The following is a 23,286-nucleotide window of genomic DNA, read 5'->3' as shown; positions in this document are numbered from 1 at the left end:
CGACGTGTGCGATTCGGGTTAGTGTTTCTCTTTTCTGCTCCAGCAGAGCAGGGCCCTCATTCTTGTTCTCCAGTTATCCCCGGCACCCAGCACGGTGCCCGGTGCACTTGAGCACTCAGTAAATATTTGCCAAATGGGAGTTCCCATCGTGGCTCCATGGTTAACAAATCTGACTAGCATCCATGAGGACCCAGGTTCGAACCATGGCCTCGCTCAGTGGGTTAAGGATCCGGCGTTGCCGTGAGCTGTGGTGTAGGTCGCAGATGCGGCTCGGATCTGGCATGGCTGTGGCTGTGGTGTAGGCTGGCAGCTACAGCTCTGATTCGACCCCTAGCCTGGGAACCTCCATAAGCTGCATGTGTGGCCCTAAAAAAAGCTATATATATATATATATATTTGCCAAATGAAGAATGGATAGTGACGGCAGCCAGGGAGCACTTGCCTGGATGCTTCCTTTCACCCTGTGTCTCCCGCAGGTGACGGGGCACCCAAGCAGCCGTGAGGTCAGGATGACTCCTCTATCTCTCCCCAGGCTTCTCACCTCCTTACTCACCTGAGAGCCTGTGCTTATACTGAAATGGGTTTTGGGGAGCTCCCCCATCCTAAAATAACTAGAGCCTTATTGGGTCCCGGCTAACACTGGGGCCCTCTTCCAGGACAGGGTGACTCCCCGGAGCATGCAGGCAGCTCTGGGCAGCCCAGCCCCACTGCCCAAACCACAGTGGTGGCCGTCTGTTTGCAAGGGAAATGAGGAGGGGTTCTCCAAAACACTGGCTTCCCTGAGCGTGGGGAGCTCCCTTATGACGCACCCCGTTCCCTTTCACCAAGATCATTGCCCTTTCTGCGTGTCTTGCTTGGAAAAAACTGTCCTTGAGGAAATTCCGAGAAGAAATCGAACCCCTTTCTAAGACTTAGTTGCTTTTTCAAAACAACCTGTTTTCCTTTCCCCCACAGATATGCACTTGTTTGGCCACTACCCAGCACACGACGACTTCTACCTCGTGGTGTGCAGTGCCTGTAACCAGGTCGTCAAGCCGCAGGTCTTCCAGTCCCACTGTGGTAAGTGGACTCCTGACCGGCCGACGTCCGACGTAGGGGAGAAGCCCTCCCCTGGTGGTCTGGCCCCGGGTCTGTCTCAGCCCAAGGCCATGGGTAAATTTCTCCAGGGGCTCCGCCTCCGCTCCCAGGCTGACTGCCTTAGGAGCTGCAGTCCTTTTGCTGAAATGCTCAGCCCTGCTGGGACACTAGAGAAAAAAACCTTCCGTTGTTGAGGTAGATAGATGGTGGCCTCTGCAGGCGACAAAGAGGAGGGGCAGCGGTGGCTTGAGGAACCACTCCTGCAGTCTTGCACCCTGACGTTTGGTTCCCCCTATAGACAGCCAAACAGAGTCTCCCTGGATTGACATGGGGCGGGGAGGGAGGGCGGGACACCAATGGGGGCTACTCAGGTGCTGCCCCCAGGAAATGCATGTAGCAAAGCTACAAGCTCAGCTTCTCCTAATAATCCTCCTTGTTAAAAAAAAGAAAGAAAGAAACAGGTGTGTTTGGGAACTCGCTTTCCCTCTGTATCTTTACATCCGTGGTGTAAGAAATTCCCTTCAGCTGTTCCACGGCAAACGCTGGCCTCCTTCAGTGCAGGTGCCGTGTGGACAGAACAGATCAGGTCCGCAGGGCTGCTCCCCTAGGAACAAATAAACAGCTACTAACCTGAGACAGGAAGTGATTGAACCTCTCTGGGTGGAAGTCTCCTTCTATTCACAAGGGGTATTGGACCAGCTGATTTCCAACGCTGTAATGTGCTCTGAGTTCCAGAATGGTAGCTCCTGATGTTTTGATTTAAGCTCTCTCCTCCCTTTTGATGAATAGAAAATCTGAATGCCCTCCTTTACTATTAAATTTCAAAGAGCATTAAATATTGTGCCTAAAAAAAGCAATTACATTATATTGAATACCCTTTTGCAAATTACACGTTTCTCCTTTCTTATACTCAGAGTTTCTCATTTTCCCCCAGCCCTTCAGTTAGCACTGTTCTGTAATAAAGAGCTATAAAATTAAAGGAGGTGGGCTTATCTAAGCCCTCCAGTAAATGTATCTGTAGGATAGTTTATATATATCCTGATATCATTCGTGAATGTGTATGTATACATATGATGTTTATACAGCTACACATATGTAATCTGTGTCTGTATATACTTGTGGTGTGTTTTGTGTTTGCAATATGTAGAAAGAGAATGCAGGCTTCAGGGGCACTTTCTCGGACTGTCTGACCTGCTCAGGTACAGAGGCTCCTAGAAAGTGCTGTACACAGAGCTCTGTTGAGAGGCCAAGTCTCCTGCCTCTCCCCAAAGCCAGCTCTGTGACCTGGGGCTATTTGCTTTATGTCCCAGCATCTGGGTTCCTTGTCTCTTCCACGAGCAGTGATTCTGGGGGGTGCTTCTAGCTCTAACATTTTCATTTCTGGCAGAACAAGCATGAAAGGAGCAAGTCACATGCTGGGCACAAGTTGCCCTTCTGGCTCCGTGCTCTGTAGCCAGCCACCCTCCCCTCCACCAGGAGGAGAGAAAAGGTCAGACCTCTCCAAGGGAGTCTGTCAGCAGCCCGGTGGTGGTGGTGCTACCAGCTGAGCTGACGGGTGAGGGGGATCAAGAGCAGAGCAGTGGCGAGAGGAATCCACACAGCTGGTCGGTCAGGGAACAGCTCCGAGGCCTGTGCTTCTGCTTGTCTCATGAAGATGCAGGAAGTGTGGCTTTCCCATTGTGGCACAGCAGAAACGAATCTGACCAGGAACCGTGACGTTGTGGGTTCAATCCCTGGCCTTGCTCAGTGGGTGGAGGATCCGGCATTGCCGTGAGTTGTGGTGGAGGTCACAACGTGGCTCAGATTCTGCATTGCTGTGGCTGTGGTACAGGCCGGCAGCTGTAGTTCCAATTAGACCCCTAGTCTGGGAACCTCCATATGCTGTGAGTGCGGACCTAAAAAGAAAAAAAAAAAATGCAGAAAGTGATCAGCATTCCTTCATTCAAGGGATGTGTTGCTGTTCTGGGCACTGGGTACCCAGACAGATGAAAATCCCACCAGCCATCAAAAACTTCACTAGGAACTGAATTCATTGGCAGGGTCTCTGATAGAAAGAACCTAAAAGGGACCCAGCACCCCACAGTGCCCTGTAGAATTCCTCCCAAGGCAAGGTCCTATCTAGCCAGAGGTCTCTAGGGCTGGGCTCAGCTGAGACAAGTGCCTGCCTCTGTCCTAGGCCTTTTGGTGCAAGAGCGAGTCGAGCTTAGGGGGAGAGCTTGGGGTTTTGTGGCCATCTGCTCCGAGCAGTGGCACTAAATTAGTTTGGGGGTTTGGGGTTACTGTTCTCATCACCTGAAGCCCAGTCTCCCTTGAGCTTCTTGTGAACCAGCTGGCAGGCAACGAGGGGGTCACACCCACAGCTCAGCAGATGGGGGCCCTGAGCCTCCCCCCATCTTTCAGGGCTGAGTCCCAGGGATTCACAGCCCATGTTTATCAGGGGCAGGAGAGTGCAAGGCAGCGCTTAGAATCAGAGCATCACTTCGTGGTCAGCGAGGGTGTCTTCTTTCCCTAAGAATTCCTCCCGTAGTTTCATGTATTTCTGTTTTTGCTCTCTTACCTCCTGCCATTGCTTGGCTGTAATCAACAAGGTAGTGAGAATGGCACTGTGCTCTGGGCATCCCTTATCTTTGAACATCTAATCCTCTCAACATCCCCACAAAGTAGGTACCAGTATGACCCCCATTCTGAACTTGAAGAAGCTAAGGCTTCAGAGTGCCTTGCCCAAGGCCTACCCTAGGCAGGTGTAGGGCCTGATTTTGAAGCAGGCAGCGCCCCTCCAGAGTGAAGGGAGTGCGTGCTTTGCCTGCTTGCTTCGCTGTGGTCCCTCCGTCCCTGCATGGGTCACATGCCCTCCTTGTCCCAGCCCAAACTCCGAGGCCTGACCCCCTCACCTGCCAAGTAGCACCTCATAGGACAGGGCTTCACACTCCATCTTGTTAGTAGCAGAGCTTTCTTTCTAGTGGGATTTCCTCTGTAGGACCCCCTTAGGACTACAGATGCACAGCAGAGCCGTGGGGGTTGAAATGGCCTCCTCCTGACCTTGTCACTTTCCAGGGCCCCACAGCACAGCATTTGAAGTTTGTTGTCCTCGAAAGAACATGGGCTTTGGAGGCAGACACGGCAGTTCACATGACTCCCCCATTAACTGTGGCCTCGGGCAGGGAGCCTCCTGTCTCTCCACCTGGTCTGTAAAATGGGTCCCCTGCCTGCCTCAGGGGTTGTTGGTACAAAATGATGGTGAGAAGCACCTTCCTGCAGGTGCACCCAGAGCCTGGGTTCATTTCACCCCTCTTCATACCTATAGCTCTCTGTTCTGGCCACCTCCCACCTTCTGTCCCACACTTCAGTCATCTGTGGGCTATCTCAGCACCTCTGCCAGCTCCTGGGATCCCCTTCAGGACCAGGGATGCACCTTTTCAGCTCTGTCTTGCCACTGCCCAGAAATGCATCCATCATCACCAACCCTGGCCCTGGGAAGCAGAGCTGAGGTGTGGTGGGAAGGACACAGCCCAGGAGCCAGCACGCCTGGGGCTACCTCCCGGGTCAGCCTCGCCCAGTCCTAAGACCCTAGATTTGTCACCCTTTTAAATGACAGGGGACTAGACTATGTGTTCTCTTGGAAAGTTGCTCCTTCTCAACACCTATGCTTCAGCTCCCGATTTTAAGGGTCACGGCATATCCAGAGGGATGGGTGCCTGGCAGCCTTCAAGATTTCAGAGGCCTGGTTAAGTTAAATGAAAAATGAGAGAGTGAGAGAGAGAGAGAGAGAGAGAGTGTGTGTGTGTGTGATTGTGTGTGTGTGTGTGTGTTTAGGCAGTTGGTTGTTCTGGGGACTTGGAGATTCACAGTAATATGAAAAAAGTGAAAGCCATTGTGGAAAAATCATGAACTTGGGAGTCCAACAGACCTGGGTTACTAGCTGTGAGACCTTGGGCTCATTGCATGACCTTTCTGCGCCTCATTTTCCTCTAAACTGAAGGCAGTAGTTCCTGCCTTACAGAGTTAACTAAGGAACAGAGATAAAGTAGTTTCCTGGCACATGGCAAGGAAATAAAGAAAGCGTAGCTATTATTGTCAATAAAGTCTGGCTATTTTTTATTAAGTTGCATGTTTCTTATGAAAAATGGGAAAACCAATTCAGTCAAGTGCTTCCTGTCTTCGTTTCTTGCCCTGTCTCGGGGGATGCGCAGAGGTCAGCCTACGGACTCTGGCCTGTGATTCATCTTCAGCTTCCCACACTCCTGGAGGCAAGGATTGTCAGCCTGGAGATGATTACATTGCCAGGAGTCCTGAGGCTCTGGCTTTATGAATGTGGTTTGCATTCCCTCTAGGCCCCAGTGTCAGCTCCTTTGCAAACACCATAGAACTCCCAGAATCCGTCTGGGGTCCCTGCTGAGGTCCATCCAGCCTTGGACATGAAGTCTCACTCCCAGGACTGGCTGCATCCCTGTCGCTCCTGACTTCGCACCCCAAGCCGGTGTCCCAGATGTAAAACAGGCGTGCCCACTGCTCAGAGACCCTCTGCTTGGCATGGGGATAGGGAGGCTCCCTGCAGGCCATCTTCTGTGTCACCCCACCTTTGTGGGCCCTTTGCCTCTGTCTTCTCCGTCTGTGCAAGGGCTCTTTAGATGCTTTTTAAAGAGCTCAGATTTGGAGAGATTGGCTTGTTCCTAAATTCCTTAGGTAAGTTGATGAGGTTGTTTAGACATAGTGGTAGAAAAGGGGGGAACAGAAAAAGCCACACTTTGGGAGTCCTGATCCCACTCAACAGGCATCCCTGTTCCTCATAACCACCCTGTCCAAGTCGTGGCTTGATGCACTGGCATAATATAGGCGCCTCATGGTTGGCAAGAGCCTGCCTGGGGTCAGGCTGCTTCGATTCAAGTTCCAGCCCATACTACTTACTGACTGTGTGACCTTGGGCAGGTTACTTTGTCTCTCTGTGCTTCAGTCTCCTGGTTCTTAAAATGGAATCATAGTTTACCTCATAAGATTGTTGTGATGATTAGAGGAACTCACATATTTGGCAAGAGTTCCCACTATGGCACAGAGGGTGATGTCCAGTGTTGTCTCTGTGGCAGCGTGGGTTTGATCCCCAGCCCGGCACAGTGGGTTAAGGATCCGGTGTAGGTCAAGGCTGCAGCTCCGATTCAATCCCTGTCCCTGCAAACCTCCATATGCCGTGGGTGTGGCTGAGAAAGAAAAGGAAAGAAAGAAAGTACTTAACACAGTGGTGGCATTTGCTTTAAAAAAAAAAAAAAAAGTTGGAGTTCCTGTCATGGTACAGTGGTTAACGAATCCTACTAGGAACCGTGAGGTTTCGGGTTCGATCCCTAGCCTTGCTCAGTGGGTTAAGGATCCGGCGTTGCTGTGAGCTGTGGTGTAGGTTGCAGCGCGGCTTGGGTCCTGTGTTGCTGTGGCTCTGGCGTAGGCCGGCAGCTACAGCTCCAATTCGACCCCTAGCCTGGGAACCTCCATATGCTGCGAGAAGCGGCCCTAGAAAAGGCAAAAAGACAAAAAACAAACAAACAAACAAAAAATTAAGCTATCATTCACCAAGTGATAAGCCGTAGAGATTTATAATGAAATCCTTTTTGTTGTTGTTATACAACTATACATGTAATAAAATTCATTGAGTAATTTATTTATTTTTTTACAGTCTTTGTTGTTGTTGTTGTTGTTTATAATGAAATCTTATCCAAAGGATATTCACTGTGATTACTGTGGAGTGTGAGGGTGACATTCGTGACTCTTCCTCTTGTGTCAATGCTGTGGGTCCCAACCTCAGCCCAGAGGGAATGTTGTTGCCATTTCTCCCAAAAAGAATCCTCTGAGTGTGGTGTGTATATGTGGGGGGTAGGGGGTCCCGTCTCTGTGCAGAAGCCCGTATATAAGCTCAAAACTAGGAGGTGCAAGGTACCCATCGTAGAAAAATAGTTTTATTATCTTTAGTAGTTGCACATTTTTAGTCAATGTGAAATATTGTAATGGAAGGGGAAAATAATAGGTGGATTCGAGCTGTGGTTTTGTAATTGGGTTGAGCATGTTTGAAGCTGTCTGGTTTGCCTAAATGAAAGGAGTTTGCTGGGTTTTGTTGTTAGTTTTTTTTTTCCCCCATCCTTATCTCCTAATACTTTTATGTAATGAACTACCGTAAAGAAAAGTTTCTCAACAGCAGCACTGTTAACACTCGGGGCTGGCTCATTCTGGGATGGGGGCATTCTGTGCCTTATAGGATGCTGAAAAACAGCTTCCCTGGCTTTTATCCCCAAGATGCCAGGAGCCGCTCCCACTCCCAGTCATGACAGCGAAAACTGTCATCAAGAATTGTCAGCGTCCTCTAGGGGACAAAATCGCCCCCAGTTGAAAACCACTGCCATAAAATATAACATCTCCATCGGTCATATCCTCGTCTGTGCTTTCCTGTATTTTTCTCCACCTTGAGTGTGTGTGCGCAGGCATACTAAGCCCAGAGTTAGCGTCTCTGGAATCACAAAGCGGCATATAGAAAGTTTACTATTTCAGCTGCCACAGAGCTGCTCATCAGGATAATTTCCCCATCGCGGTCCTATTCAAAGCATAAAACAAGATAGGTTTCAGAAGTCCATAAAGTTATAGTCCTTCCCACCTCAAAAATCAAAAGGGAGGTGGTGGGGAAGAGGGCAGAAGAAATAACACATCCACAGATCTTTCAGAGTTTTTCAGCCACACTGCTGCTCACCCTCTAAGCAGAGAACCATATGACCCCACATCCCATCCATCAGACCCAGATGATCCTTGAATGTCACTGCTACTTTATATATATATTAGAACCAAAGAACCTAGATGTCATTCAGTAGACAAGAGAGGATTAATTTTTTTCCCCTCTTTCTCAGAGAAGGCTTCTTATTCCCTTGTCTGATTATCGTTTTGAATGCCCTTCAAGTAGCTATTTTGCATGGTGATGGTGATGCAGTAGAATTTAATGAACTGTGAGCTAAAGCAGAGGGGCTGAGCTGCAGAATAAATGAGTGACAGCAGCTGGATCCTGGAGGCTGGCACCTCCATGCTCTCATGCACATCCACATCCCGATGCTGGTGGGTACCAAGAGCAGCAGGGCCCAGCAGTGCCACACACGGACGCCTCATTAATGAGGTTCCAAGGTTTCCTGCCATTGTTCTCTTTATTTTGTCCATCTCCGGGTGACCTCTCGTAGGGAAGGAAACCATTTGTGCTTCTGAGCCCTAGAGAAAGTCAGTCCCTCCCAATGTCAGTGCCCCCGGCTCCCTGGGTATCCTCACTGGTTAATTATCCTGCTGGGACTTCCTTTCTGAAGGTATGGATTGCCACAGAGCAGGGCTTGAGTTTTTGGTCAATTAAGTTGGACTTGTTTGTTGAGATTAAATTTCTGTTGTTTTTATTGTTAAGTTGTAGTTTTGCTCCTGGATCACTTACCCCAGAGTTGTATAAGATAATTAAAGGAAATTGGTCTCATCGAACATATTCATAGTCAAGTCTGACAGTATTAACTAGTAAGACTTGGCAAAAAGCAAGTAACTTGATTTTGTCAGTGAGATTCTTTTTTAACTTTAATTTGATGACTATATCCCCGATCCACAATTAACTCCTGGCTTGATGTATCTTTTGGGGTCCTTATGATCAGAAACAATGTCTGCTGTTGTTTCTCCTTATTTCATCCTTCCATCATCCCTGGCAAAGTGCAGTCATTCGATATAAAGAAAGAAATCCCTTTAAAAAGAGATCCTAAAGAAATCCCTATAATTGATTTTAAGAAGATCCCTAAGGAGAAAAATCATGGACTAACAAATGGTTAGACCTTAAATCAAGCATTACAACCAAAAGAATCTACAACCAAGTAGGTCTACATTTTGTTCCAATGCTATTGTTTATATTTTGAACTTGCAGCTGCTCAAATTAGAATTAAAGGTAGGGGTTCCTATTGTGGCTCAGCGGTTTAAGAACCCAACACAGGAGTTCCCATCGTGGCACAGTGGTTAATGAATCCGACTAGGAACCATGAGGTTGCGTGTTCAATCCCTGGCCTTGCTCAGTGGGTTAAGGATCCGGTGTTGCCGTGAGCTGTGGTGTGGGTCACAGACACGGATCGGGTCCTGCGTTGCTGTGGCTCTGGCGTAGGCTGGCAGCTACAGCTCCGATTGGACCCCGAGCCTGGGAGCCTCCCTATGCCACAGGAAGCGGCCCTAGAAAAGACAAAAACACACACACACAAAAATTAAGGTGTGTCTGGAACATAGAAGGTTGACCTGGTTCCAAACTCTGGCTTTCCTTTTTACTGTGCTAGTGGAAGACAAAAATACAAATAACAACAATACAAGTAAAACTAATATACGGTACTTACTGAGCACTTCTGTATGCTGAGCTTTTTGTTATTTAGTCCTGTTGCCACCCTAAGGTTCTGTGGTCATATTATCCCTGTCTCACACCCAAGGACAGGAAGACTCAGAGGATGAAAGAAATTTCCTTGGGAATAGGCTGATGTAAATGGCAGAACCAAGATTCCAATCGCTGAGTGACTCTAGATCACTTTAACTGCTGTACGTGTTCAGTGTTGTGGATCTCAAACTCCCTGCAACAAAGGAACTAAACTTCCAGAAAAATCATTTTGGTCCCCTGTAGGATGCTCGAAGCTAAATGATAGGGCTTGGGGGCAGCTGAGTCCCCCCCTTCTCTTTCTCACCTTTCTAACTTATGCCCCTGATCTTGCCTGCCTCTTAGCATAGGTGAAGAACTGGGACACAATTTTGAGGGCAGGAGGAAGGGAGGAATAAATCACTTACAGTGATTGTGTTGAGAGCTGCTGCATTTGGATAGACCTTTAAATATCAAAAAGTGACAAGAAGCAAGCTTGTGGAAGAGGCAGAGTGGGTACCACTGTCTGCAGTTTCTTGTTTATCTCCAACAAATGAGCAGGTCCACAAGATACCCCTGAACCCCAAATAGTAGATGAGTTCCTCCAAATTCAATGAAATTCCCTTTTTCCCCATGTTTCTGTCAGAAATGTAACAGAAATGTTACAAATAAACAAATAGCAGATGTAATGGTTCAGTTCGTATTTAGAGAGAGATTAATGGGATCTTCTTAACTTTGGGATTATTGCATTCATCTTTAATGGAAAAAAAAAACCTTCTCGTCTCATCCAATCCTATTTCTCGAAAGCTAAATCTTTTGGGTTACCTTCTTCAGAGACGTATGGCTTTGAGTCATTCGGGTTTTGTTTTTTTTTGAAAAATATTTATCGAGCACCTACTATATGCCAGATGTTGTTCTAGTGCTGCAGATACCATGACAGACAAGACAAATAAGAATGTGGCTTTCTTGAAGCCTCTGTTCTGGTAGGTTAAATAATATTAACAAAAATGTGATCGAGCCGTATGAAGAGCACACACCAGGCAAGGTGTGTTTGAGGGCTTCAGAGACGGGGGGTGAGCCCAGTACCATATAGGGCAGAGCTCACCCTTTGGATTTAATCCTGAGTGTGGTGAGAAGACACAGGAGGGCCCTGTGTAAAGAAAAGACATAGTCTGGTTTGTGTTTTTAGAAGGTCGCTCTGGCTGCTTGGAGCCCGGGAGACTTCGTAGGGACTGACGCATAGTTGTGCAGATGGAGAGCAAAGGATAAGCTTGAGGTCTGTTTTGGAAAGGTAGCTGACAGCATTGACTGATGGATTGGGTTGGAAAGGGGAGGGGTCAACATTTAGGGTTAGTTAGGAGGGGAATGGCCAGTGACCTGCTAGGAAGAACAGCAGAGGTTGATGGCATGGGAGCCAAGAGAAGAAAGCGTTTTGTAGAGCTTGTCAAATGCCAGTGAGATAACTGGAAAGAGAAAAGAGGTCATTACATTTGCCACCAGAGGCTGCTGTTGACCTTGACAATAGCTGTTTTAATGTCTTGGGATTTTTTTCCAAGTGCAGGTAACTTTGTTTTTACATCACAGATTGGCCTCTTTTTATTTTATTATTTTTTTTTTACCTCTTTTTAGGCTAGCAACACCCTGTGTTTTTCCACATTTCTGCTGAGCTCAGCTACCACTCAACTAGATTGTCACCTGGTCCCTGTGCCCCCACATTGCCCTCATCCTGCAGCACCTGTTACCATGCAGCAGAGTTCTGTGAACACTAGACACTGAGCTCCCAAGGGCTGAGACTGTGTCTTCTGCATCCCTGAGCCCCAGCATGGGCATACTTCCTGGCCTGGTGCACAGACAGGGAGAAGGAAGGACTCCTCCAAATTCAATTTGAGTGCTCCTGGCACCCCTCACTTCACCAGTATTAGTATATATGACAGCCATTGCACATGCTCATTTATTTATCCATCACCATTGCACGTGCGTGCATGCATGCGAACACACACCCCAGACTAGGAGCTTCAAGGAGCCCTGTCATCACGCTCCCCATTGTGTTCCCTGAGTTAACACAATGAGTACTAGATCTGCAGTTGGTGCTCAATATACTTTTTTAAGTGAGACCGCAACATTTTGTTTTAATTTTTATTTATTCATTCATTCATTCATTTATTTACTTTTTGCTTTTTAGGGCTGCACCCACAGCATATGGAGGTTCCCAGGCTAGGGGTCAAATCAGAGCTACAATTGCTGGCCTATGCCACAGCCACAGCCACATAGGATCTGAGCCACGTCTGCGACCTACACCACATGACCTACACCACAGCTCACAGCAACACCAGATCCTTTACCCACTGAACGAGGCCAGGGATCAAACCCACAACCTCATTGTTCCTAGTTGGATTCGTTTCCACTCCACCACGATGGGAACTCCATCAATACACTTTATTTTTTTATTTTTTATTTTATTTTTTTTGGTCTTTTTGGCATTTCTTGGGCCGCTCCCGCGGCATATGGAGGTTCCCAGGCTAGGGGTCTAATCGGAGCTGTAGCCACCAGCCTATGCCAGAGCCAAAGTAACGCAGGATCTGAGCTGCGTCTGCAACCCACACCACAGCTCACGGCAACGCCAGATCGTTAACCCACTGAGCAAGGGCAGGGACCGAACCCGCAACCTCATGGTTCCTAGTTGGATTCGTTTCCACTCCGCCACGATGGGAACTCCATCAACACACTTAAAAAAAAAAAAAACGAATCTGGAAGAAAGGAGGGAGAAAGCAAGCGGAATGAGCCAAATTCCGCTTATCAGCAAGGACATGCTTTTGGATGTTGTTCCCTGAAAGAGAATAACCGTCTGTTCAGATACACTTGGAGAGGCCAATGCAGGGACCCTCCTCGATGAGCACTGGTGAGGCCGCTGCTTTGATCCCTGACTGCAGCTGGAAGGCTGTAAGTGTAACGTGACCCCCCAGCTCCTGACTCATCACTGGCTTGTTCTCACCACCGTACAGGCTGCCCCAGTCCATTCCTCAGAGCTATATCAACCGAGGAAAATTAGGGAACCGTCATCGCTTTATTTAAATCCGAGCAAAGAATACTGCCAGCACTGATTCCACAGGTCATTTTGAAATTCTCCCCATCGTGAGCCATGAGCAGAGCAGCATGTCCCAAGCTATCCTCCTTGGAGTAGTGAATCAGTGCTCTGAGAGCTGGTGTTGGGGCCACGCTTGGGAAAGACCACTCACCAGACTCCCCAGAGGTTCTCAGCAGCTCTTATAGACAGCAAGGCATTCAGAGGTCTTGCATTTAATTAAAAAAAAAAAAAAAAAGAAGAAGAAGGAAAGAGAAAAAAGGCATATCCTTCACTTTGGAATCCCATCATTCTTAATTTATCTGAATTCATCCCCACCCACTGGTGATCATCAGTTACAGTAATGCCCTTTTTGGTTAATAATGTGGTCCCAGATACAAGCCCACTCCTGCATCGCGTGCCCAAGCAGAGAAATAAGGATATTTCCCTCTCCTGGTGGAGAAACTGGCCGTGGAGAGAGCACACTCTCCCCAAACCTCACCTACTACGCTTGATGAGCAGAAGGGCTTTTGATGAGCTCTCATTTTCACCTCTCACCCTGAGGCTGGAACCCAGCTCCCAGCTGCAGCTCCACCATGACAGTGTTCCTTCTGGAAGAACCTCTGGGGTATTCACTCAGGGAGCTGATTCTACATGCTTTGCCTGGGCTCCCGGAGAGTTCCCTGCCGAAGTGTCACACACAGGGATCCCATGTGGAGGCTCACCCCAGGAACGCTGGTGGGGGTGGTTCTGTAGTCGGTTCCAAGCCCTGTGGTTTCTAAAGTCAAAGTGCTTCGTCCCATATCATGTGTGTATTCACTGTGGCAGGTTTTTTCTTCCTCTCTTCTGGAAAAGGTGCTGTCACGTTGAGGCGGCATCTTGGGTTTGATGGCCTCCTAGAAGCAAGGAAATACTGTCGTGAGAAGTTTGCACAGGCCCTGGCCTCTGCTCTGTCACAGGGCCAGGCACTTCTAGAAAATGAGCGCGAATCGGGGGACGCGGCGTAGGAGGCGCTTGGGAAATAAATAAGTGCAGGGGAAACAAGTCAAGGGAAATGAATGAGGAAGAAGGAAACAGTTTCACTCTGATGAATCCTGCTTCACGTGGAATGAATAGTCATGTTTTTTCCAGAGAAAGCCACCCTGGTCCTTATTTTACAAAACTGGAACTACAGATTTCTGCCTCAGGTTTGGTGTCTGACTCACCCTGTTATTTGTTTATTAGCCTCCTGGCTGCTTTGCTTTTCTCTCTGATGAATGACTCCCTCAAATTCCTGAGGCTTCTCCAGAGGTGCATTTTTCTAAGATGAGTGTGGCTTCCTTCGTGTCATGGCTGTGATTTCCTGCTCATCTCGCTAAGCAGCCGCCCCCACGCCGTACGTGACCTTCCCCAGTGAGCCTGCTGCCACCTGGAGCCCTGCCACACCACCCCCAGTAGTGAGGTCGAGCTGACACGGCCCTGATGGACCCCCGAACTCAGTGACCCGCATTGACTGTCTACTCTGGGGCATCATCCTGATGGTGGCACCCCCCACCCCCACCCCCGAGTACATAGGATCAAGTTATTGATGTGCTAACGGGGGCGGGACCGGGCCATTCTTGTGCCACTTTCTCAGCTGCCCCTGTCATCGTCTTACCACTTGTGACGCTTACCCTAGAGGTGGGGGATAGAGAGTCCTGTTTGGCCTCAGGACTCTCTGAAGGAGATGGTGATGTGTTGAGAGAGGCTGGTGTTGGTGATGTTTGAGAGAAACTGAGAGACCAGTGAGGAGGCCCAGGGGAGAAGGGGGTGCCCTGAGAGCTGCCCCGCTCTGTGGCTTATATTGTTTGTGGGCTTGGAAACCACAGGGCTGTTCTGACCACAGCAGGTGCCCGTGGCCCGGGCAGCAGAGTTCTGGTCTTCTCATTTTCTTTTTTTTTTTTTTTTTTGTCTTTTTGCTATTTCTTTGGGCCGCTCCCGCGGCATATGGAGGTTCCCAGGCTAGGGGTCCAATCGGAGCTGTAGTCACCGGCCTACGCCAGAGCCACAGCAACACAGGATCCGAGCCTCGTCTGCAACCTACACCACAGCTCACGGCAACGCCGGATCGTTAACCCACTGAGCAAGGGCAGGGACCGAACCCGCAACCTCATGGTTCCTAGTCGGATTCGTTAACCACTGCGCCACGACGGGAACTCCTGGTCTTCTCATTTTCTTATTGTTCCACCCCACTCCTCCCACTGACCCATAGCACGTGCAGACCTGCCATCAAGTGGATTTTGTCAATATCTCCCTGATCATGTGTTCTATCCTTTTTATGTTGTTTGGTATGTCTCTTTTTAATATTTCTTTCATTATTCAGCCGGCACCGAAGTTGTGTTAAACTAGCCACACAGTCCAGGGAAAGGACCACTGGTTGGTTTGGGCCTAGTTTAGGGAGATTTCTTAGAGGGGCTGCCCTCTACCTCTAGAACACACGGACCTGTATTTTTCTTGTGTCTCCCCTATGCAGCATTTCCCCCATCATTTTCCAGAAGTGTTTGGCCCTGTGAAAGAGCAGACAAAAGGTCCCACACAAACTTAACTATAGGAGTTCCCATCATGGCTCAGCAGTAATGAACCTGACTAGGATCCATGGAGATGTGGGTTCAATCCCTGGTCTCTCTCAGCAGGTTAAGGATCCAGTGTTGCCATGAGCTGTGATGTGGGTCACAGACGTGGCCCAGATCCTGTGTTGCTGTGGCTGTAGTGTAGACTGGCAGCTGTAGCTCCAATTCATCCCCTAGCCTGGGAACTTCCATAGGCCAAGGGTGTGACACTAAAAAGCAAAAAAATTAAAAAAATTTTTAAAACTTTAACTATGGGAGTTCCCTTCATGGCTCAGTGTTTAACGAATCTGACTAGGAACCATGAGGTTGCGGGTTCGATCCCTGGCCTTGCTTAGTGGGTTAAGGATCTGGCGTTGCCGCGAGCTGTGGTGTGGGTCGCAGACGCGCTTGGATCCCGTGTTGCTGTGGCTGTGGTGTAGGCCAGTGGCTACCGCTCCGATTCAACCCCTAGCCTGGAAACCTCCATATGCCAAGAATGGCCCTAGAAATGGCAAAAAGACAAAAAATAAAAATAAAAAATAAAGTAAAACCTTACTATAGAAATTTGCTTGATCTCAGGACATTGTTCATTGTAAGATGCCACATCAATTGAATAGCACCTTTTCCCAGGTGCCAAGCACTTCCAGGACAGTTTGCATCCAAGCAGTAGTGGCTCACAGCAGGAGATGGGTATAGGGTGGCAGAGCAGGGCTGCTGTTGGGGACTGAGCCAACAGCAGCTTCTGGTGCTGTGTGACTAGGTCATAATTAACCCACGCACATCCCTTCTTTTCTTCCTGGAGGCAGGTACTTCACCTTCTCTTTGGTGTAGAATTTTAGTTCAAAGTACAAAATAATGAAGCTATAATGGCTTGGGGAGTTTCCTGTTTCTGGTGATACCCCTGACAAATGTCACATAAATTAAGCTGGTCCCATAGCAACTGGGCCACATAGAGAAGAAAAAAAAAAAAAATCACACTATTGCCAAGTAGTAATTGAGGTGTGTGCTTTTAGTTCGCAAAGATCAGGGTGATGGTGAGGGCCTTGCTTTTGTTTTAGTTGTGTGTTTGTGTTTAGGGCCTCACCTGCAGCATGGAAAGACTCTCTCTTTTATGCATGGTGTTCCATATATTAATGTTTATTTTGTTCTTCAAATCTCATTTGTCCTCAGCATTTTTTGTCTGTTTGGTCTGAAAGGTCTGAGAAGGAAGTTTTGTAATGAAACACCTTTTGCTTTCCAATTTCGCAGCTCTGCTGTTGGATACATGAAACATGACCCATGTCTTTTTAGTGGTGGAGTTGACATCCCTGTTAATGCTTTTGCCTTGGGCCCTTTTTATCTGATTAACACTGCTACTGAGTTTTCTTTTGGTCAGTATGTATTTGGTCTTATCTCTTTCTCATCTTTTACTTTCGACTTTTCTGTGTCATTTTGTTTTAGGTATCTCTCTTGTAAACCATATATATAGGTGGCTTTTTAAAAAGTCCATTCCGATAGTGTCTTTTAGTAGGTGAGTTTGACCCATTTACACTTATTGTGATTACGTGATATGTTTGGACTTAGCGCTCTCTTTTAATTTGCATCCCTGTGTACCTTGCATTTTATTTGCTTTTGTTCTCCTTTCCTGCCTTCCATTAGATAAGCAAAGTTTTCTTCACCCTCTTGCCATTTTTCCCTATGCTAGCTTGGCCACAAGAGATTTTCTTTAATTTCCTAATCTATTTAAATCTATTTATTTAATGATTATCATTAAGTTTTTCACATGAAAATTGAATGATAATTTTTTCCTAATAAAGATTATAGTTATTCAGGATTTCTGTTTTCTCAAGCAACACAGATTTTTTTACATACTTCTTCCACTTAAAGTCAAGTAATTACAACAAAAATTGAAATCCTGGAGTTTCCGTCGTGGCGTAGTGGTTAACGAATCCGACTAGGAACCATGAGGTTTTGGGTTCAATCCCTGGCCTTGCTCAGTGGGCTAAGGATTGACGTTGCCGTGAGCTGTGGTATAGGTTGCAGACACAGCTCAGATCCTGCGTTGCTGTGGCTCTCGTGTAGGCCCGCAGCTACAACTCCAATTCGACCCCTAGCCTGGGAACCTCCATATGCCGAGGGAACAGCCCTAAAAAAGGCAAAAAGACAAAAAAAAAAATTGAAATCCTGGCTCAAAACATTGCCACATGTTCTTAGCCTCCTGACTCACAGGAAGATTAGAGGCATCCTGATTAATTTATAAAGCATGAACTTTTTGCTAATTCACTCTGTTATACACCCTGGGGTGTTTGGGGTCATTCCTCTGGTTCAGTGATACATTCATTCCCAGCTCGTAAACATCTCTCTCTCCAGTTCCTGCAAGTGTTCTGAGATCAGATTGGATGAAAGAGAGCTCGGGAAACTTACAGCCCACTGTTAGGACCTGTTCCCATAAATCCTATTTGTCACATGTAATGATTTCCGGTGCTAAAATCAAGGCCTTCCTCCCTGTCAACACCTGCTTACTTATCCCTGGATGCCCAGATTTTAATGGGCATATATGCTCCCTGGGGGGTTCTTGCCAAAATGCAGATTCGGGTTCAGCAAGTTTGTGTTTCTAACATGCTCCCAGGTGGTGCTAGTGCTTTTGGTCCACGGACCACACTTTGAGGAGCAAGAGCTTGGAGGATAAAATGTCTCTAGGAGAAGCAGGGCTTTGGCCATAGGTCGGGGTTCACTGATACTGAAGCATTCCAGAGGAAGCATTTTCTTTGAAGTAGTGGAGTTCAGGATTTTTTATTATTATTATTATTATTTTATTTTTAATGTCTACACCCACTGGAAGTTCCTGGGCAAGCGACTGAATCTGAACCACAGCTGCAACCTCTGCCACAGCTGTGGCAACACCAGCTCCTTTTAACGCACTGCACTGGGCCTGGGATCAAACCTGCACAACTGTAGTCAGGTTCTTAACCACTGTGCCACAGTGGGAACTCCATGATCATTTTAATTATGAAGATCGCCTTAAGGCCCGGCAGGGCCCTCCCCACTGCAGTCCACCCAGGGCCCGAAGGAAGTGCATTCAGCGCCCAGGAGGGAAGTCCTTATCACCTCCATCCCTCTGGAGGTCAGCACTGCACATGCTTCAAGTCTCAGGCTTGTCACTGTGTCATTTAGGTGTGACTCTGTAAATGAGGGCCCTGAGGAAGAGCCTGCCTGGGGCAAGCTTCCTGGTAATTTATGTCTAAGGCACGCTTTTCATGGAGATACACTTTTAAACAGTAACCAAGAAAAAGATTCTCTCCTCTTAACGGGTATCCATTTATAGGACTCAGCTGTCGAAGCTCGAAGGTAGCATTAGGCTTAGGTTTAATCTTCTGTATACCGTAATTTACAGCACTGAGTAACGCATTGTACGTACAACTCTTTCAGTCATTTGCTGTGATAAATAGCTCTTGCTCTTGGCGGAACAGAAACGCCATCGCTGCTTTCCATTTATGAATATTGAATGGTCTCAGGCAGGCTTTTGCTGGAAGTTTTTAAAGGGGAAATCCCCACCGATCACATCTCGGCGGTACAAAATGTCACGTCCCTGCCTTGTGTACCAGTCAGTGCTCCATCCAGACAGCAGTCCTGCAACACACGTGTGTTCCTGATGAAGACTGTGCAGGCACGCCAACCATCCCGGGCCCAAGTCCTGCTGAAGGCTGTAGTTTTACACCCAATGCTTTGAGCCCTTAGATAGAAGGTTTAGCAGGTGGCAGGACGCCACCAACAGGGATCAGGGAACTATCTCAGAGGTGATAATCTGATGCGGGAAAAATAGAAGGGGTGTGATTCTGTTGGATTCCTGACAGTGAGAAGACAGTGTCAGCTATGGAAATTGAAACTAATAGGGGCCAAAGGAGGGGGAATGCCCAGGCTATAAATCTCTAGGGATCCACTCTTTAGGAACTCAGAGACACGCATGCCTTCCACCAGACTTCCCTTAGTTCAGATAATTTATTCCCTGCCGACTGGAGGGACACAAAATGGATATTCAAATATGACACTCATGGGAGTTCCCATTGTGACCTAGCAGTAACGAAACCAACTAGTATCCATGAGGTTGCAGTTTCGATCCCTGCCCCTGCTCAGTGGGTTAAGGATCCAGCATTGCCACCTAGCAGTAATGAAACCAACTAGTATCCATGAGGATGCAGGTTCAATCCCTGGCCCTGCTCAGTGGGTTAAGGATCCGGCGTTGCCATGAACTGTGGTGTAGTTCACAGATGTGGCTGGGATCTGGCATTGCTCTGGCTGTGGCATAGGCTGGCAGCTGCAACTCTCATTCGACCCCTAGCTGAGGAACTTCCATATGCCACATGTGAGGCCCTTAAAAAAAAAAGACACTCAGGTCAAGTAACCAGATTGTCCTGGAAATCCAAGTCCAAGTCAGCTGGCCACCCTAGACTCAGGTTCCCAGAAATACCCCCCGTTTCTTTCCCATGGGCAAACTTTCTGCACTAGAGGGACTGAAATCTTTACACTGGCGACCTTGGGTTTGTCTTGTGTTTGTGAGTACCCACTACGTGCCAAACACTGTATTGGATGATGAGTTAAGGACTCAAGATCGAACGTGAGTAGAGGTGGTGAGTGCGTGAAAGAGCACGTTCCCGCCTGCTTTTGAATCCTGTGACGTTGTATGCGTGACGTCGGTTGTCTTCAGAGGCCACGCCCCCAAATGCCACTTCTCAGCAGTATCCAAGATGATTCTTTTGAAAATATAAGAGGCTTCTGTTCTCACTACTGCCTTTGGAGGGGGACCATATATCTTTAGAAATATCTACGGCATCTTGCCACTTATGGAGTACTTTCTTCTATAACGTGTTCAATTTGATTTGCATTAAGAGCTCGGTAAGGCAGACCAGTGGCGGCTGGCTTCCCATATTTGGAAGCTCAAAGAAGTTTAGCAACTTTCTCAACATCACACAACCGATAGGAGCAGAGCTGGGACTAGACTCAGGACTTTGGATTCTCACGCCAGTGCATTTTTCTGTGAACAGAGATCCCGGTGGGAAAACATGCACAGCAGCAGCAAAATAGTGTGTCCGCAATCGGAGGCACATTTACCTTCATGAAATTTCCAGCTTTGGAGTTCCCGTCGTGGCTCAGAGGTTAATGAACCCAACTAGCATCGATGAGGATGTGGGTTGTATCCCTAGCCTTGCTCAGTGGGTTAAGGATCCGGCGTTGTCGTGAGCTGTGGTGTAGGTCACAGACGTGGCTCGTATCTGGCTGTTGCTGTGGCTGTGGTGTAGGCCGGCAGCTGCAGCTCCAATTAGACCCCTAGCCTGGGAACCTCCATATGCTGAGGGTACGGCCCTAGAAAAGACAAAAAGACAAAAAAAAAGGAAAGAAATTTCCAGCTTTTGTAGTTTCTCCGCCCTGCACCACCACCCCTACTTTTTAGGGCCGCACTCTAAGGTTCCCTAAACATACAGAGGTTCCCAGGCTGGGGGGTCACATCAGAGCTACAGCTGCTGGCCTGCACCACAGCCACAGCAACACCAAATCCGAGCCACCTCTGCGACCTACACCACAGCTCACCGCAATGCCAGAGCCTTAATCCACTGAGCAGGGCCAGGAATCAAACCCACATCCTCATGGATACTATTCAGGTTCGTTACCTCTGAGCCACAGCAGGAACTCCTAACCTTCATAGTTTCTAATTCCAGACTCGTGCAACAAACACATCCTACAGCCCCTCTCATATCTCTCTCACCTGGGATTTGAGCTTTCTTTGATAGCTATTTGAAAAACAGTCTTAACAATTTTGATTCTGATGGAATATGACTCAGTCTGCCTATAGGTTATGATCTACCATTTCATTTCTCGGTCAGAAGATTCCATTCGAACAAAAGTCCCAGTCCTTTCAGCAGATGTTGAAGGCAGCGGGTTGTGTTCTGCAGGCGAATAAATCTGCTCCACATTCCGATGAGTGCTAACGGGTGACGAGAGGACTGTGCAGACTGAAAACGCCACATGTGTGTTTCATGCATGTAAACCTAGTAATGAGAGTGGGTTTTGGCAGCAGCTAAGCATTGATGTTCCGGCAGAGCTTAGAGTTGCCTGTTAGTGTTCTGGGAGCTGGAGTGCAGACCCAGCTACAGCACAGCTTGATCTTGATAACATCTCTCATTCTCTGGCTTTTGCTAAGTTTGTTACACAGGGAGATGAGAGGAAGCCATCTGGAGACCTGGAAGTTTAGGGCTCCTTGGCAACCTCACTGTGACCTCCCACCTCTCCTTACCCATCTGTGGAATGGGCACGGTAGTAGCTGGGCTCCAAGGTGATTATTCAAAATGATAAACTTGAGAACGCCTTGGCATGTGACTTGTGCTATAAATACGCCTCACCGCCGCATGGAAAACAGGAGTCTTTAGCCAAAATGTATAATGAGACGAGGCAGGGAACATCAGTCACTGGCAGCAGGAGCATTGCCAGAGGCAGGAGGTGTGAGGCGAGGGGACCAGGTGCTTGTCTAAGGAAGGAGAACAGAGAGACCATCTATGAAGCGTCGGGGGCATTGGGGCAGAATGTTCAAAACAAACAAACACAAAATAGACCTTTGGACGTCTGGCCTGGGTTTAGAATCTGGAGATTGGAGATGAGCGTCTGTCTCTTCACATTGCAGGCTCTGTGCTCCAGCTCCGGGCACGCCCCTGAATTCCAGAGGGCTGGCTGGAAAAGAGGCAGGCCTGGGAAAGAAGAAGGCCTGGCCCAACCAGTGCCCCTGTGGAGTTCAGCTTTATTTGAAGGAAGGTTGTGTTGGAGAGGCAGCAGAGGGGTTCAAACAAGCCAGACCCTGCAGCCAAGCTGCCTGGGAGGGACTGCGGCTCTGCCACTGACCAGCCAGGTGACCTGCAGCCCGTGCCTCAATCTTTCCATGCCTCAGTTTCCCCATTTACAAAATGAGGGTACTCTGAGCACCTGTCTCAGAGATGGTCAGGAGGATAAAATGAGTATACACTAGCACAGTGTTTCGAGGAGGTCCCTGGCATCTGTAGACCGAAGCATAGTGGGGCACCTCTCCAGCCTTGCGAATTCTAGCACGTGGCAGAGAAGAAACCCAAATTGGATGTGTTGGGGAGCAGTCACCTGTAGGGTTGAGTGTGTCAAGTATGAACTCCATGGTCACTGCCAGAAGGGAAGCATCAGCCAGAAAGAGGGAAGAAGGGTCCCAGCCAGGATGATGCCAACCTTGGCTGGCCCACCAGCTGTACCTAGAGGGGTTGTGTGGGGGGCTCAGGTGGTACTCAGGTCTGGAAATCATCTTGAATCTCCAGTTTGCCTCCTCCGGACTCCCAGGGAAGTTGAGGGAAGCTTGGGGGCTGGGGGTGGGGGTTTATAAAAGCAGATACCAGTGACCAGTATCCTAGGAATTTTTATCTCCTTCTCTTACACAAGCCAGTCTCTCCCAGAGTCGCTTGCTGATACTGTACCTCTGCTCTGGAATCCTGCAAAATCACCCCCCCTGTTATCTGTCAGCCTCAACATGGGAAAAATCCCTCTCATCTGGCACTCTCGTCTGATGCCTGCCATCCTGCCTCGCAGCAGTGTGTGGGCAGGTCTGCTCTGCGCTGCACACATTTTCAGAATGACTGGGTCTAAGGCTTTCAGAGCAAGTGTCTTTAAATCCACTGGTGAAAGGAGGCAGTAATCATCTGCCGGTTGGTGTTTGCCAAAATGTGGCCTGATAACAGGATGAAGTGATGGCTGCTGGCATGAAACCCGGTCCCCCTGGGCGTACACCCAGCCTGAACAGCTCCTTTAAAACCAGAAGCAATTTGTCATCTTTTGATTCTCTTCCAGCACCATCCCTGTCACAGGTAGATAAATGAGGCGGCATATGGGTGTCCAAACGCAGGTTCGTCTAATCCCAGCGGTTTCCTGCGGAGCCTTCACTCCGCGAGGGTGGAGAGCACAGTGGGGTGGTCCCTAGCTTCGGGATTGTAACCATAAGCAAATTTTTCCTCACACGTGCCATTTATATGCAGGAAGCGCTTTCTCAGACTCTCCCAGCCTCCAGTGTGCCATTGAGAGGTGCGTTTCTCATTTCAGAATTCTGAGATAAATCATACATTTGTGAGCTCAACATCTCAGGTCTGTAGTTCCACCGAATGCCACTAATCAAATCAATGTCTCAATAGAAGCCAACAAACACCCCTGAATTAGAAATAGATAGAGGTTGG

The 23,286-nt window shown here is 48.1% G+C and overlaps 1 protein-coding gene across 8 annotated transcripts in view; it reads left to right on the top strand.

The window, feature by feature from the left end:
* ATXN7L1 (ataxin 7 like 1) overlaps positions 1-23,286 on the top strand; it is a 269,582-nt gene that overhangs the window by 88,773 nt on the left and 157,523 nt on the right. For 7 of the 8 annotated variants that reach the window (XR_007130729.1, XM_047752413.1, XM_047752412.1 and 4 more), the window contains one exon: positions 955-1,059. The exons of the other annotated variant lie outside the window; for it this stretch is intronic. Coding sequence is in view for 6 of the 7 variants with exons in the window: in XM_047752413.1 (XP_047608369.1) it covers positions 955-1,059 (105 nt within the window). In the remaining variant the exon portion in view is untranslated. The remainder of the gene's footprint in view (positions 1-954; positions 1,060-23,286) is intronic. 8 annotated transcript variants of the gene reach the window in all.

The sequence above is a fragment of the Phacochoerus africanus genome, chromosome 11 (genome assembly GCF_016906955.1).
Source record: "Phacochoerus africanus isolate WHEZ1 chromosome 11, ROS_Pafr_v1, whole genome shotgun sequence".
Taxonomy (NCBI): domain Eukaryota; kingdom Metazoa; phylum Chordata; class Mammalia; order Artiodactyla; family Suidae; genus Phacochoerus; species Phacochoerus africanus.
This window is presented reverse-complemented; position numbering and strand designations above follow the sequence as displayed.